Raw genomic sequence first — 13,436 nt, 5'->3', positions numbered from 1 at the left:
TACGACGCTGGTTCTCTTTTTAGCGGGCTAGATCTCCATGGTAACTTATGCTGAGCGGCTAACCTCCTCGGGAGGAGGTTTGGTTGCAGGTTAAGAGATCAACTCAGTGAAAGCACCGCCTGCTGACCAATCAGAGCTCCGTGTGCGGAGTTTAAAGCTATCAATTCATATTACAGGATAGAGGAAATACAGAAAAACTGCCGTTGCAGGAAAGACGGCCGGCAAAAATCAACTGACTGTGTGAACGTGAAAATTAATAGAATATCCCCTCCCATCTTCACAGCAATCGGACTATTATAACATTAGCGTTAAGAAAGCTTATTTAAATATCTGCCACAACATAAGTAACCGGATCAGAGTAACATTAAGTACAGTCCGCGGCACTGTGAGTGCAGACGTCGATGTGTCCCATTATCATTCATATCATATCACATCATAATGTATCATATATTTCCTTATTTGAGTCAGCTGAGCCGTATCTGGCCGTGCAACACTCACAGTGTCACATACTGTATGCAGAAGTATTATTTTAAGCAACACATTAAGTTGACGAAACACTCGAGTCAAATGTAATTAAAGTCAGATCGTGTCTTGGACGGGGCAGTGATTTCATAAACCTGTTAATGTACGCATTCAAACGCTTTCTCTGTTACCAGCTGTATTCACCTTGCAGGTGCAGCTATGTGGCTTTTATCCTGGATAAAGTGTTTAAGTCATGGATGTTTAAAGTTTAACTTCTTCATATTTGACTAATATTAAAGTTCACTTTTCATTCAGGAAGTATGACGCTGCGCTGTCAGTACGCTTGTCCATGTTTGAGATTGGTCGAATGCTCCAAATACCACCCCTTTCATGTGAACGCGCACCTAACTAGATAGGACACGGCTGGCTTGAGCGATCCACTTGATAACCAGCGTCGTAGTACAATTTAGCGAGAGCGCGTATGTTTTGGATTGGGCCAACCGGCTAACTCAAACATATCCAGGTTAGGACAATCCGGCTTCGTAGTACAGGCCTCTGGTCCCTGCCGAGGTGCCCTTGAGCAAGGCACCGAACCCCCAACCAGCCTGCATGTGCATGTGTGCAACATACCTGTGTACTCTGTGGTTAAAACGATGTATGTAAAAACCCCTAGGGGGATAACTAAAGCTTCATCTTCTTCTTCTTCTTCTTAAAATATAATTTTTTGTAGACAGTGATAATCAAAAGCATGTACAGTATCAAAATACGTGACTTGGCAGTAAGGCATGTGTTTAAAGGGTTTAGATTAGCCTCATGTCCCCATGCAGCAGACATGACAGCAAACCAGTCATTTCAGCTCCACGTTCGTTACTTGCTGGCAGCCTCTTGCACTTGCTATCCTTTTTTTCAGCAGAAAAACTAAAGTAGACGCCAGCAAAGATTAAGGTGTTCCTTTTAATGGTGTGATTGACAAAATGTGTTTTGCTTTGTGCTTTTCATTATGGGTGTGACTTATCAAGTTTTACACTTTGCTCAGGCATTTTACCAGAGGGCATTTATGTACGTTGAAGTTTGAAAGGTTTTCATTTAACCGGTTTGTCTTCTTGATTTACTTCACTCAGTCAGCCAGACGTCAGTCAGCATCTATCATGGCTGTTCACATAGCCATGGTGATTTTCTACCTGCTGGTTCTTGGGACCGGCATCTGAGCTTCTTTCAAGTCCAACAGGGAACATATTATATTCAAAGATTCAAAGGTTTTATGTCATATGCATAGTGTAGAAATGGCAATGAAATTCTTCTGACCCGATGTCCTCCAACATTGCAACAAATATAATAGAACACAAAAATACAAATAAAAAATAGTGCAAGAAGTCTATATACATGTAAATAGAATATGATATATACAAGAACAGAATGTACAATTAAATATTGTACAGTAGGATGAAATAAAATACGGTTTTATAACATATACATATTATAATTATGTGGTTCTTTACTGGGTAGGTGTCATATTGTATGAACTGGTTGCAAAAATATGTTACATTATGCTATTAACTTAATAGTATTAAGTATTACAGTTTATTAAGCGGCTGTTGGTTATGATGTGAAAACAAGTTTACTCTTTACTTGTTGAGTCTCCTAAAGCAGGTTAAAAAACGAAAGAAACAGACAAATATTTCTAAACTGCATGACTGTAGTTTTAGATTTAATATTAAATCCAGATTTCCATTCGTTCTTCATGTTGACAAGATGTAAATAACTCATTAAACATTGTCACGTAGTTTGCTTACACTACAAGTATGACGGTTATCACTAAATGCAACTCTATGACAAAAGAAACTAAATATTCAGTTAGATCAACTAGATCATTTGTTCAAACTGTGAAACACTGCGCTTGATTTTAAAACCAATGAGATTACGTAATAAGAGTATGACGTAATACCTTTCCTCCTGTGCATCATACCAAATTAATTCATAAATTAAACTTAAACTTTTTTTAAAGTGAGTCTCTGCCGATTAAAGTCTTAAATGAGAGGGTCTATAGTCAAACTTCACTCATACACTGAAAATACTTGTGCATTTTAAACATTTTAACCTGTTAAGCCCTGAGCCTGTTTTTCAGGTCTCAGGCTCAAAAATGACATTCCCAGAACAAATGACCATATCTTCCCTTCTAAAAGGGTTAAATTAATAATCTTTGTTCTCAAAGTAATGATAAACCTGTGAGTTGGATGTAGAGAAGTCAGAATCAATATAGATGTTTTTTATTTTAAAGAAAATTCAGATTGAACATAGTAAAAAACTAAATTATAGTGTCCGTCCAAAAATTATTTTGTACTTATAGTGAAAACTACCCTTGGATGATGGTAAGGTAGACTAAAAGCTTTAGGAATCCAAAGTACAACATATAATAAGTACTCTGTATCAAGATTGATGCAAAACAAGTGGCATTTGACCTTTTTTGCTGAAAAGCAACAAATAAAACATCTAATACAAAGTGAACCATTGATGTCTGAGCTGTGTGTGTATTTGTATATGTATGTGCATGTTGTAAAAAGTGTGTACTGTATGTACCTGTATACAAACGCATGTGTGTGTACGACAGACTGGAAACTGAATTTCCCCCTCGGGGGATTAATAAAGGTCCATCCTCTTCTTCTTCTTCTTCTTCTTCTTAAATGTATTACTGTATTTTCCTAGAATTTGAATAGCCTATTGTAATGGTACCAGGGACAGTTAAATCCTCAGGTTAATGGACTTTTAAAAATAGATATCTGGACTTCAAGCAAACCATAGAGAAAAAACATCTAATAAAAAGTGTACCATTGATTTTTTTGATGGTTAGCTAACTGTTTTTATCAAATACATTACATAACAGAACATTTCAAAATAAAAGGTTCTATATGTCCACTAATTCTGGATATTTATTCTGAATAAACTGCCCTAGAAAATGTGCATACTATGCAGTATATACCCAATCTCACGCCCTCCTTGGTATGAAGAGACAGATTGTGTTCTTCACACAATGGAAAAGTACTGAGGAGTGATTCAAAAAAGAAAAAAAGGATGCAAGGTTGTGAAACGTCTTTCGACATATCATGTGAACTCGCTGTGTCGTTAACTTATTTTTTAAATTTGCATGAGGACAAGCTGCAACAGAGTGAAGACCACCCATTAAGTTAAAGGTTAGGCTCAAATTGAGAAAACAAGTCAGAATTTTAAGAAAAAAGTCATAATTTTCTGAAAAAAGTCAGAATTTTAAGATAAAAGTCAGAATTTTAAGAAAAACAACTGCTACTACCAAGAGTTGTCATATCATTTGTCCTGCTGTGATGTAACGATCTATCAACTTATTTTTTATATTTGCAAGTCTCTTCTCCGAGTAAATCCATCATATGTCAAAGATCTCAAAGTTTGTCTTCTGTTTCTTTGCAGTTTTCAGTGCAATCACTCCCAAAAACATTAATTCTGCAGGTATTGTCTCCATTTCTGTTCCTGTGCTATACGACCACTAGCAGCAGTCCTTCAACAGTTTCATGCTTTAACATAGAAGTTCCCAAACTGCACCTGCTTCCCTTATCATTGTTTTATTTTCATTTGTACACAATAGTCACTTTTAGCGGCTCTGATATCTGTAATTTTCCACTCAAGTCAAGTCAAGGCAAGTGCTGTCTGTATTCTTTGTCCTCTTGCATTGATTATAACTGATGTCTGTTGCATTGGCCCAGAGGCATTTAGTGATCTAATCTGAGTTGAAACTGAGCCAAGTCTTTTTCTAATAATGAAGCATGCTTTGCCCTTTGCGCAGGTACTTCCTTGCAGTGCAGATGCATTTAAATGAGATCTAATGTAGGTAAAATTGGGATTATGTGGACATGGACAAAGTAAATGCTTGGAAATGCATATGGGTCTACACTCTTACTAAACTTACACCTTAAATCAGGGGGGTCAAACTCAATTTCATCGCGGGCCACATTAGCATTATGGTTGCACTCAAAGGCCGGTTGTAACTATATAAATATACATATATAAATATATAATATATATAAAATAATGTATTATATTACATTATTGCCTCTGAATTGGATTATTATCGGATAGGATAATAACTTAGTAATTAACTACGTCTGAAAGCAGAAGTCCAGGGCAAATCATTGCAAGTCTCTTCAGTGCACATGTCACAACACGAGATGCATTGTGGGACATGTAGTTTATGGCCAACCTGCTTCTGTAAAGTGGCCTGTAACCGTATAATAAATGTATTATATTCTTTGCAAGCTCTTGCGGGGCCACATAAAATGAAGTCGCTGGCCGGATTTGGCCCCCGGGCCTTGAGTTTGACACCCCTGCCTTAAATCATGCAAAAATAGCTCCAGGCAGTAGGTGAAACAGACTTGGGAGTTTCTACAAAACGTGTGAAGCTTTGTATGATTTTGAGGGTTAACCACTATTGTGAAATCCTATAAACATTTGGCACGTTTGTCTGAAAGCGTTGCATTGGCGAAACTAGCTATTGAAGCATTAAGTACATGTCTTGGTAGTTACATCTTTTCTCAGTGATGCAATTATAGAGTTGTTTTTCCTCATCAAACGCCAAGACGACTGTTTAAAAACTGCAATGCCATCCGACCAGTTTTTATCTGATGTTGTGGATACGTTAAACTTGCAGGAAATCGGGAGTGTTTCTTTATGTGTTTCCTTCTAATTGTTTTTCATCAAACAAGAAATAAAATACAAAAAACACATAAAGTTATTTAAAAGTCAATGGCAGCAGGGAAATTAGTTTCTAGAGCTGATTGTACCAGACAGGAATCACCTCAGGCGCCGCTAGGATTAAACAGGTTTACTGGATCTTCTTAAAAAACACCTGGCCTTGTAAAGTGCTGTAAGGTCATTAATCACTGAAGACAGATCAATTATCATCATCGTTATTACTTCTGAACATCGCTGTTGGGAATGAAGACTGACTAGATGACAGTGACAGATTGAGTTCCTGTGTATAAAACCCCGCCTGCAGTAATGTGCCTGTTAAAAAGGCCCGACTGAGCTTTACCTTTCCTGTTTTGTGTGCATTTCAATGGTCTGCAAAGGCTAACATCTCTGTGTTCCCTCCATGATGAGTTTTAACTGGCTGATTTTCATTTTGACTACAAATCCTCAGGGCTGCTTACTTAATCACTCACAGTTCACGGTCCAGTATTCGCAACAATTACTGGTAGAAGACTGGGTAATTCCCACTTTGTTGGACCATTATGGCGGTTCAGGGTCACAACCTGTCAATAAACTTGATTACCGGTTGATTCATGTTCGAAATGAACAATGAAGCTACTTCTGGGGGTTTAAGTGAAGTTGCAAACACAATGTTAGTATCGGCTAGGTTGTGATACATGAAGTATAAAAGCTAACGTTAGGCTATGAAATAACTACAGCACGGTCACATGACTTCACGTCTCCACCGCTAAGCTAAAGGCAGCTAATGTTAGGCTATAAAGGAACTACAGCACGGTCACATGACTTCACGTCTCCACCGCTAAGCTAAAGGAGGCTAATGTTAGGCTAAAAAGGAACTACAGCACGGTCACATGACTTCACGTCACCACCGCTAAGCTAAAGGAGGCTAATGTTGGGCTATAAAGGAACTACAGCACGGTCACATGACTTCACGTCACCACCGCTAAGCTAAAGGCAGCTAATGTTAGGCTATAAAGGAACTACAGCACGGTCACATGACTTCACGTCTCCACCGCTAAGCTAAAGGCAGCTAATGTTAGGCTATAAAGGAACTACAGCACGGTCACATGACTTCACGTCACCACCGCTAAGCTAAAGGCAGCTAATGTTAGGCTATAAAGGAACTACAGCACGGTCACATGACTTCACGTCTCCACCGCTAAGCTAAAGGTGGCTAATGTTGGGCTATAAAGGAACTACAGCACGGTCACATGACTTCACGTCTCCACCGCTAAGCTAAAGGCAGCTAATGTTAGGCTATAAAGGAACTACAGCACGGTCACATGACTTCACGTCACCACCGCTAAGCTAAAGGCAGCTAATGTTAGGCTATAAAGGAACTACAGCACGGTCACATGACTTCACGTTCAAAAGGCAAAAGCATGCAGGTTCATGTCAAAAACACAAAACTTAAATTAAATGTTTTTATTAGATCAATCCAAAAATACAAGGCAGAATGTACATACATCTTTAAAAATAAAAAATAAATCATGATAAACATTCACGTATCAAGTCCTGGTTTTCATAAACACTTTTCAAACATGCTCTGAACCAACAATGCCTTTGCAGCGTCTTTCCTCTCTCACTCTTTTTTTATCGTTGAGGTGAATTTAATTTGTTTTAGGTGTAGCTTCAGCAAAGATGAAGCTACACCTAAATCAACAAAGAAAGGGTCAAAATAAGTGTGACAGCAACCTCGATAAATAAAGTGGAGATATTCTTCCTCCTGATCCAAAAACGTACTTCTTCCTGTCTTATCTCAATCTCAAAACATGTAAAACCTAAGAACTCGGTTGATAAGTCATCTGAATGTTCAAGTATAACAACAATCGTCTACCAGCAAGATAGGGCTCAGTTCTGTCTTTTCTTACTTCTTTACACTGAGCTCAAGTCTTTTTATACAAATAAATATAGTTAACTTACATCAATCCTTAGACTGATGATGATCTGAAAAAAAACTAAAGAAATGTCTCACAGTTGTTTCCATTAGTTAGTAAATTCAAGCACACTTGGTTTTATAGAAGAGGATTAGAGCCACAACATTTTTTTTTACAATCCTGACATTTTCCTTAGAATTCAGATTATTTTCAGAATCAGTATTCTGATAAAAAAAAAAAAAAAATCCCAACATTTTGGAATTCAGACTTTTTTCTCAGAATTCCGAGACTTTCAGATTTTTTTATTTTTCAGAGTTCCACATTTTACACGGAATTCTGAGATAAAAATAAATAAATTCACTTTTGGTCAGATTTGAGATAAGATGTCACACGTGGCCCTAATCCTTTCCTGTACAGTTATTAAAGGTAGGGTCGGTAAGAATGGAGAAACCAGCTCGAGTTGCGCTAGAATTTGAAAGTACACAACCGAAAAAAATCTGCCCCTTCCTTCAGACTTCCCTACAGAGCCCCTCCTCCAACACACACGAACGTGCACATGACCAATGAGGGCACGAGATAAGTTTGTGCACAGATGGAAGGCTGACAGGCAGGTAGGCCATCCAGTTATCTGCCGCGGGCCGAGGAAGATAATTGGTCTAGCTTTTTACAGCACCACGGCTTCCACAGATGAAATATTTGTATATATTTATTGTCAAAGCATTTCATGTATTCATTGCTGTCGGATGTTAAGACCATTCCATGGAATATAACAAAAAGTCTTTCTGAAGTGAATTACCTACCCCACCTTTAAGTGTATGATATTGAAATAAATTAATCAAACGCAATAAATATTTTTCTTTAAGTTGTCAATAAATATGTCCTCGCCGACTTCTACTCAGCTTAAGAAGAAAAACATTGTCCAGCAACATTTGAATCTATCAGTGCTATCAATCTCATTAACAACATCCTGATTAGATTTGTGGTTTCCCACAATACCCGCTTTAGAGTGAGCTTTAGATTTATGACCACTCCCTGAGGGTGTTAATATCCATCAGTCAACACCGGAGGCAGTTTGAAAGCGAACATTTGGCACAGCCTCGCCGGATTACCAGATATTAAAAGAAAGACTTGGGTGCTTCACGCCATCCGATCCACGGGTTGAATCTCATGTTGGATTTTGTTTTTAGGAATGTGTTACTGAATCGGGTTTCTCCTGGCTGAAGTTACACAGGAGGCTCTTGGCGCCGTTCTGCCATGAATTGAGAGTCTCCAGAGGGGTTTTTCCATCCTGCAGGAGAGAGGGAAACACTCATCAAAACTGGAAAACTGGAAGCAATTAAATTGGATTTATTGTTGTCGATGAGTAAGGTCTTTAGCCCCATTGATGGCCTGTAACGTATGTTTCTGATTACATACGATTTATTTTACAATTAGCAATATTTCATTGAACTGTATGTTTTTTCTGCTTTTAGGTTAACTTATTATTTTTTGCATGTTTACGGTTTATTTACAACTATGGGTTACTTGCAATATTATATTGAACAGTTTTATTTCTGTTTTTGTTTCTTCATGCATTTTTTTAATGTCTAATATATACATAAGGTCTAATAACACTGATGGCCTTGCTGAGTATCACATAATTTTACATTATGAAAGGATGTTTCAATTGCAGTAGTAGTTGGGAACGTTGTGTTTCCTAACCAAGCTGTACTGTATACTCCGGAGCCTCACAACTGCAGTTCCTTAAATGGCCACTTGAGGCTGTATTGAAAAGTGAGGGAATCTCAAAAGACCCCCATGTGAAAATTATAAACTTTACAGCAGAAATAAACGTGTTTTCAGCTCCAACAATAAACAAGTTTTGGTCTCAAAAGCTAATTTCCCCAAAAAAGACAATTAAAACGGATTAAATATCTGTATTGTGGCCTATATGTCGAAATGTTACAATAAAATATAATTTAAATATACATTTTGATCAGTGAAAGCATGGAGGGGTTGTCGTGTACTTACAGAGTTCTTTGTGGTGAGACTGGCTCCGTACATCATCAGCAGCTTGATCATCTTGAATCTGTTTATTCTCACAGCGTCGTGCATGGGCGTGTCTCCATCCTTTATTCAGGGAGGAAATCAATCAGGGAAGATGTCTTCATTATGAGTTCACAAATAAGTATTTTCAGAAAGATTTACCTATTCATGGTACGTCTATTTTATGAAATCTTGAAGGTTAATTCATAACAAATGTGCTTTTATGTGCACAAATTGCTTGAACAAATTGATTGTGCAGTAGATTGTCTCGGTGAATCAGCTTTATGTCTCGCTGCAGAAGATTAACATTTTACATTTATATTTAATTTAATATTCCATTCCCTATGCTCTTAATGTAAATAATATCCTGCTTTATATTGTGTCTAAAGCCCTTCAATAGAGTATTGTATTATTATTAATATTCTAGTATCGTTTACTTCTACGCTTTAATTTCTACCTATGTGCAATGCCTTGTTTTGTTTTGTTGTTTTGTATGCTGCTGCATTGCAAACATTTCAACATTTTGGATCAATAAAGTACCTCTTATCTTATCTTATCTTATCTTATCTTATCTTAAATGTAGAACTCTGTGTTGTGTTTCCTTACCCTGTCCTTGGCGTTGACGTCGGCTCCGCAGTGGATCAGATGCTCGGCGCACTCACAGTGTCCGGTCCGCACAGCGACATGCAGAGGAGTGCTGTTCAACTGAGGAGAGGACAGGCTTTCAGTTCTCTCCATTCATCCAACACACATAGATACTGTGTGTATATAACTGGAGATAAATTAAAAAACGGTGTTTGTGTGTGCTCACCTTGTCTCTGTAGGTGACCTTTGCCCCCTGGTCCATGAGGAGCTGCAGGGCCGGCAGGCTGCCTCCTCTGCAGGCCCAGTGCACCGCTGTGGCCTCCAGCTGAAACACACAACACATTATCTTATGAACATATAGGTTCATCTACTTGATTAAAAACAACCCTCCAACCCTCCAACCCTCCAACCCACGACCAACCAACCAATTAACCAACCAATTAACCAACCCACCAACCCACCAACCAACCAATTAACCAACCAATTAACCAACCTACCAACCCACCGACCAACCAACCAACAAACAAATAACCAAATAACAAAATAACAAAACAACCAACCAGCCAACCAACCAACCATTCACACTTAAAGTATTATCCTACAGAACAGCTTACAGAGAAGAGATAGCATCTGATCCTTTACAACAAACACTATATGCTCTTTTTAAGTTTTACTAACACTGTATTCCTGCTGAGTTTTCAAATATCTCACCTTGTCTTTTTTCTCGATGGTGGCTCCGGCCTCCAGGAGTCTCTTCATGACGTCCACGTGTCCTTTGAACGAGGCTTTGTGCAGCGCTGTCCTCTGGAACTGGACATTTGATACATAAAGAATATTAGATCAATGATAACAACGATTAACTAATTACTTATTATTATTTTCTTCTGAGTGATGCTCACATGGTCGGCTGCATTGGGGTTTCCTCCGTCAGTCAGGTACTTCTCCACCAGCGGCATCTTGTTGTCACTGGCTGCAGTCAGAAACATATTCTCATCCACCCAGGCTGGCTGGAAGCGTTTTAAAGAGCAGAAAAAAACATTTTAATTAAACATTTCCCTACATACATCACTCAATCAGTCAGTCAGTCAGTCGATCAACCAACCAACCAACCAACCAACCAACCAACCAACAATCAACCAACCAACCAACCAACAATCAACCAACCAACCAACCAACAATCAACTTAACAACCAATCAATCAACGAACCAACCAAACATCAACTAAATCAATCGACCAATCAACCATCATACAAACTAACAAACCAACCAACCAACCAATCACCAACCTCATCATTAAAGCAGACTAATACACGATTTAATCTCACCAGGGTCTCTGGCACTGGCTGTGGTTTCTTATTGATCGGAGCCTTCCTCTCCCTCCTCCTCTTCTTCAGCTGCATGATGTTGAACAGATCGTCAACCGTCTCTAGTCTCAGCCGGCCGCTCTTATCCGTCTGACAGGGAACATACGGCTTCAGGGGAAAAAGAAAAACTACACTTAAAAAACAGCTTTGTACAAAAAGGTTAAGTACATGGACATGATATATGCTTGAGACTTGAAAGTACATTTGGAAATATAAAATAATTAAAAAACCCAAAGTACCACAACCTTCAATTAAAGTACTATTTGTTTGTATTTCCAATGCTCCATTATGATCCATGCATGTTTCTAGAACTAGTGCTCATTAATGGTCTGTTCAGATTGATTGATTGATAACTATCTGTCCAGAAGCTTTGAAGCATGTCTTTAACAAAGCTTGTGTGAAAACAGGGTCATGGAAGATTGATTATATGGATTATAAACATGTTTGCACCTTCAAACGGAGAAATACTGACGACTAGATGGAAACTAGATTTCTCTAACGCACCAACTCTTGACAACACCATGATCATGAGGTCTATTTGTATAGTGTACTCCATGGTATACTCGGTGGAGGAAGGTTCCTAACAGAGTGGAGGTCTCTGAGCTGCACACAACATTTGACCGTTCACGGAAACAAACCATATTTGTGAATGATCAAATAACGTCTTACAGTGTTTACTGAGCTGTTTGGGATTTATTTTTCAACATGTTTGGATGGTGATATGCACAGTGATGGATGTGCAGACCTATGCAGATATGAATATATATTAACCTTGGTAATGAAGAGTTTATTTTTCTACTGTTCTCCACGTTTATATACCTGCATAAAACCACACCATAAGAACACACAGCGTGACGTCTCTGTGGTTATTGGAGTCCACTGTCTAAGTACTTCTTAATGACTGAGATCTTTTTGACAATTCGACCCAGTTTCAAGTTTCAAGTTTCAAGGCTTTATCATCATGTGCACATTAGCTACAGTGTAGATATGGCAATGAAAAACTTAGGTCACAGGCTCCTCCAACAGTGCAACAGGAATATATATATAGGACATAAACAAATTAAACAGATAAAATAGTGCAAGAGAATGTTTTGAGATGTGCAAGTAAATACAAATAAAATATAAATAGTGCAAGAAGCGTCTATACAAGTGAATGGAATATGATATATTAGACAAATAATTTGCTAAATGTAAACAGATTAATGTTTATGGATGTTCTTTAAAAAGTTCAGGTGTTCAATAGTCTTATGGCCTGTGGGCAGAGGTGGGAAGTAGTGGAGTACAAATACTTCGTTACTGTACTTAAGTACATGTTTATGGTATCAGTACTTTACTCCACTACTTATTTTTCTGACAACTTTTTACTTTGACTTCTTACATTTTGAACCCAAATACCTGTACTTTCTACTTCTTACATTTTGAACACAAATACCTGTACTTTCTACTTCTTACATGTTGAACACAAATACCTGTACTTTCTACTTCTTACATTTTGAACCCAAATACCTGTACTTTCTACTTCTTACATTTTGAACACAAATACCTGTACTTTCTACTTCTTACATGTTGAACACAAATACCTGTACTTTCTACTTCTCACATTTTCCAAACAGGCTGGTTCCTTTAGTTTGAATGTGTGTTTGGTGGCGTGATCATTATTATTTAGAGTCATTGCGTGCCTATTGATTTGAACACGATCCGTGTATCCATCATTTCCTGGTCTTCTCTAAAGAAGAGGGACCAATGAAAACGTTGTCATGTTGCCGTTGTTCAGCATGGAAACATTCATTAGCTAACAATGACATTATTGTTCTATTAATATAAAGGGAGGTCAGGTACTCTTTAAAACAGATGCTAGTTATGGGTACTTTTTACTTAAAGTGGACCTATCATGCTATATTTGAATAATATATTGTAGGGCCATACCTATATAAAGTATATAAATATAGTTTTTTTTTTCAAAATACCAAACAGATCCTGCATTTTAGCCATGCCTCATTTTGCTCCATTTGCTCTTTCCAGCACTGTTTTTTGCAGGGAGCTGATTCTGTGAGCTGCAGCTGACCACGCCCCCCTGCAGGAGAGGGTAGCCGTGCTCTGATCAGCTGCTGGGCTGTCAGAAGAGGGGGAGAAAAAGAGATCTCCGCCCTCGTGTTTTATTAAATAGAGTTGTTATTCATTTGTTTTAAAGCTCAATAAATAACAAAGAAGACCTTTGACCGGCACTTTTCTAATTTTGTCCGGAAGATTTAAACTTTAACGGACATCTTGACCGGCGAAATAAACTGAAACTGAAACTTTGCCGCACGGTCCCCTCGTTCCTTGGAAGAGGCGGAGAGGTGGGTGTTTGTCATCTGCTGGTGGACTAACCGGAGAGAATTACAGTGCT

At 38.2% G+C, this 13,436-nt stretch overlaps 1 protein-coding gene across 1 annotated transcript in view; it reads right to left on the bottom strand.

Moving 5' to 3' along the window:
- Positions 1-7,894: 7,894 nt before the first annotated feature.
- The window catches only part of LOC117491180 (ankyrin repeat domain-containing protein 1-like), an 8,290-nt gene continuing 2,748 nt past the window's right edge, over positions 7,895-13,436 (bottom strand). Inside the window, exons 3-9 of the mRNA XM_034141043.1 lie at positions 11,009-11,137; positions 10,583-10,690; positions 10,395-10,493; positions 9,910-10,008; positions 9,705-9,803; positions 9,084-9,182; positions 7,895-8,361 (exon numbers count right to left, since the gene is read on the bottom strand). Of these exons, the coding sequence (XP_033996934.1) occupies positions 8,257-8,361; positions 9,084-9,182; positions 9,705-9,803; positions 9,910-10,008; positions 10,395-10,493; positions 10,583-10,690; positions 11,009-11,137 (738 nt within the window). The 3' untranslated portion in view covers positions 7,895-8,256. The remainder of the gene's footprint in view (positions 8,362-9,083; positions 9,183-9,704; positions 9,804-9,909; positions 10,009-10,394; positions 10,494-10,582; positions 10,691-11,008; positions 11,138-13,436) is intronic.

The sequence above is a fragment of the Trematomus bernacchii genome, unplaced genomic scaffold (genome assembly GCF_902827165.1).
Source record: "Trematomus bernacchii unplaced genomic scaffold, fTreBer1.1, whole genome shotgun sequence".
NCBI lineage: Eukaryota > Metazoa > Chordata > Actinopteri > Perciformes > Nototheniidae > Trematomus > Trematomus bernacchii.
This window is presented reverse-complemented; position numbering and strand designations above follow the sequence as displayed.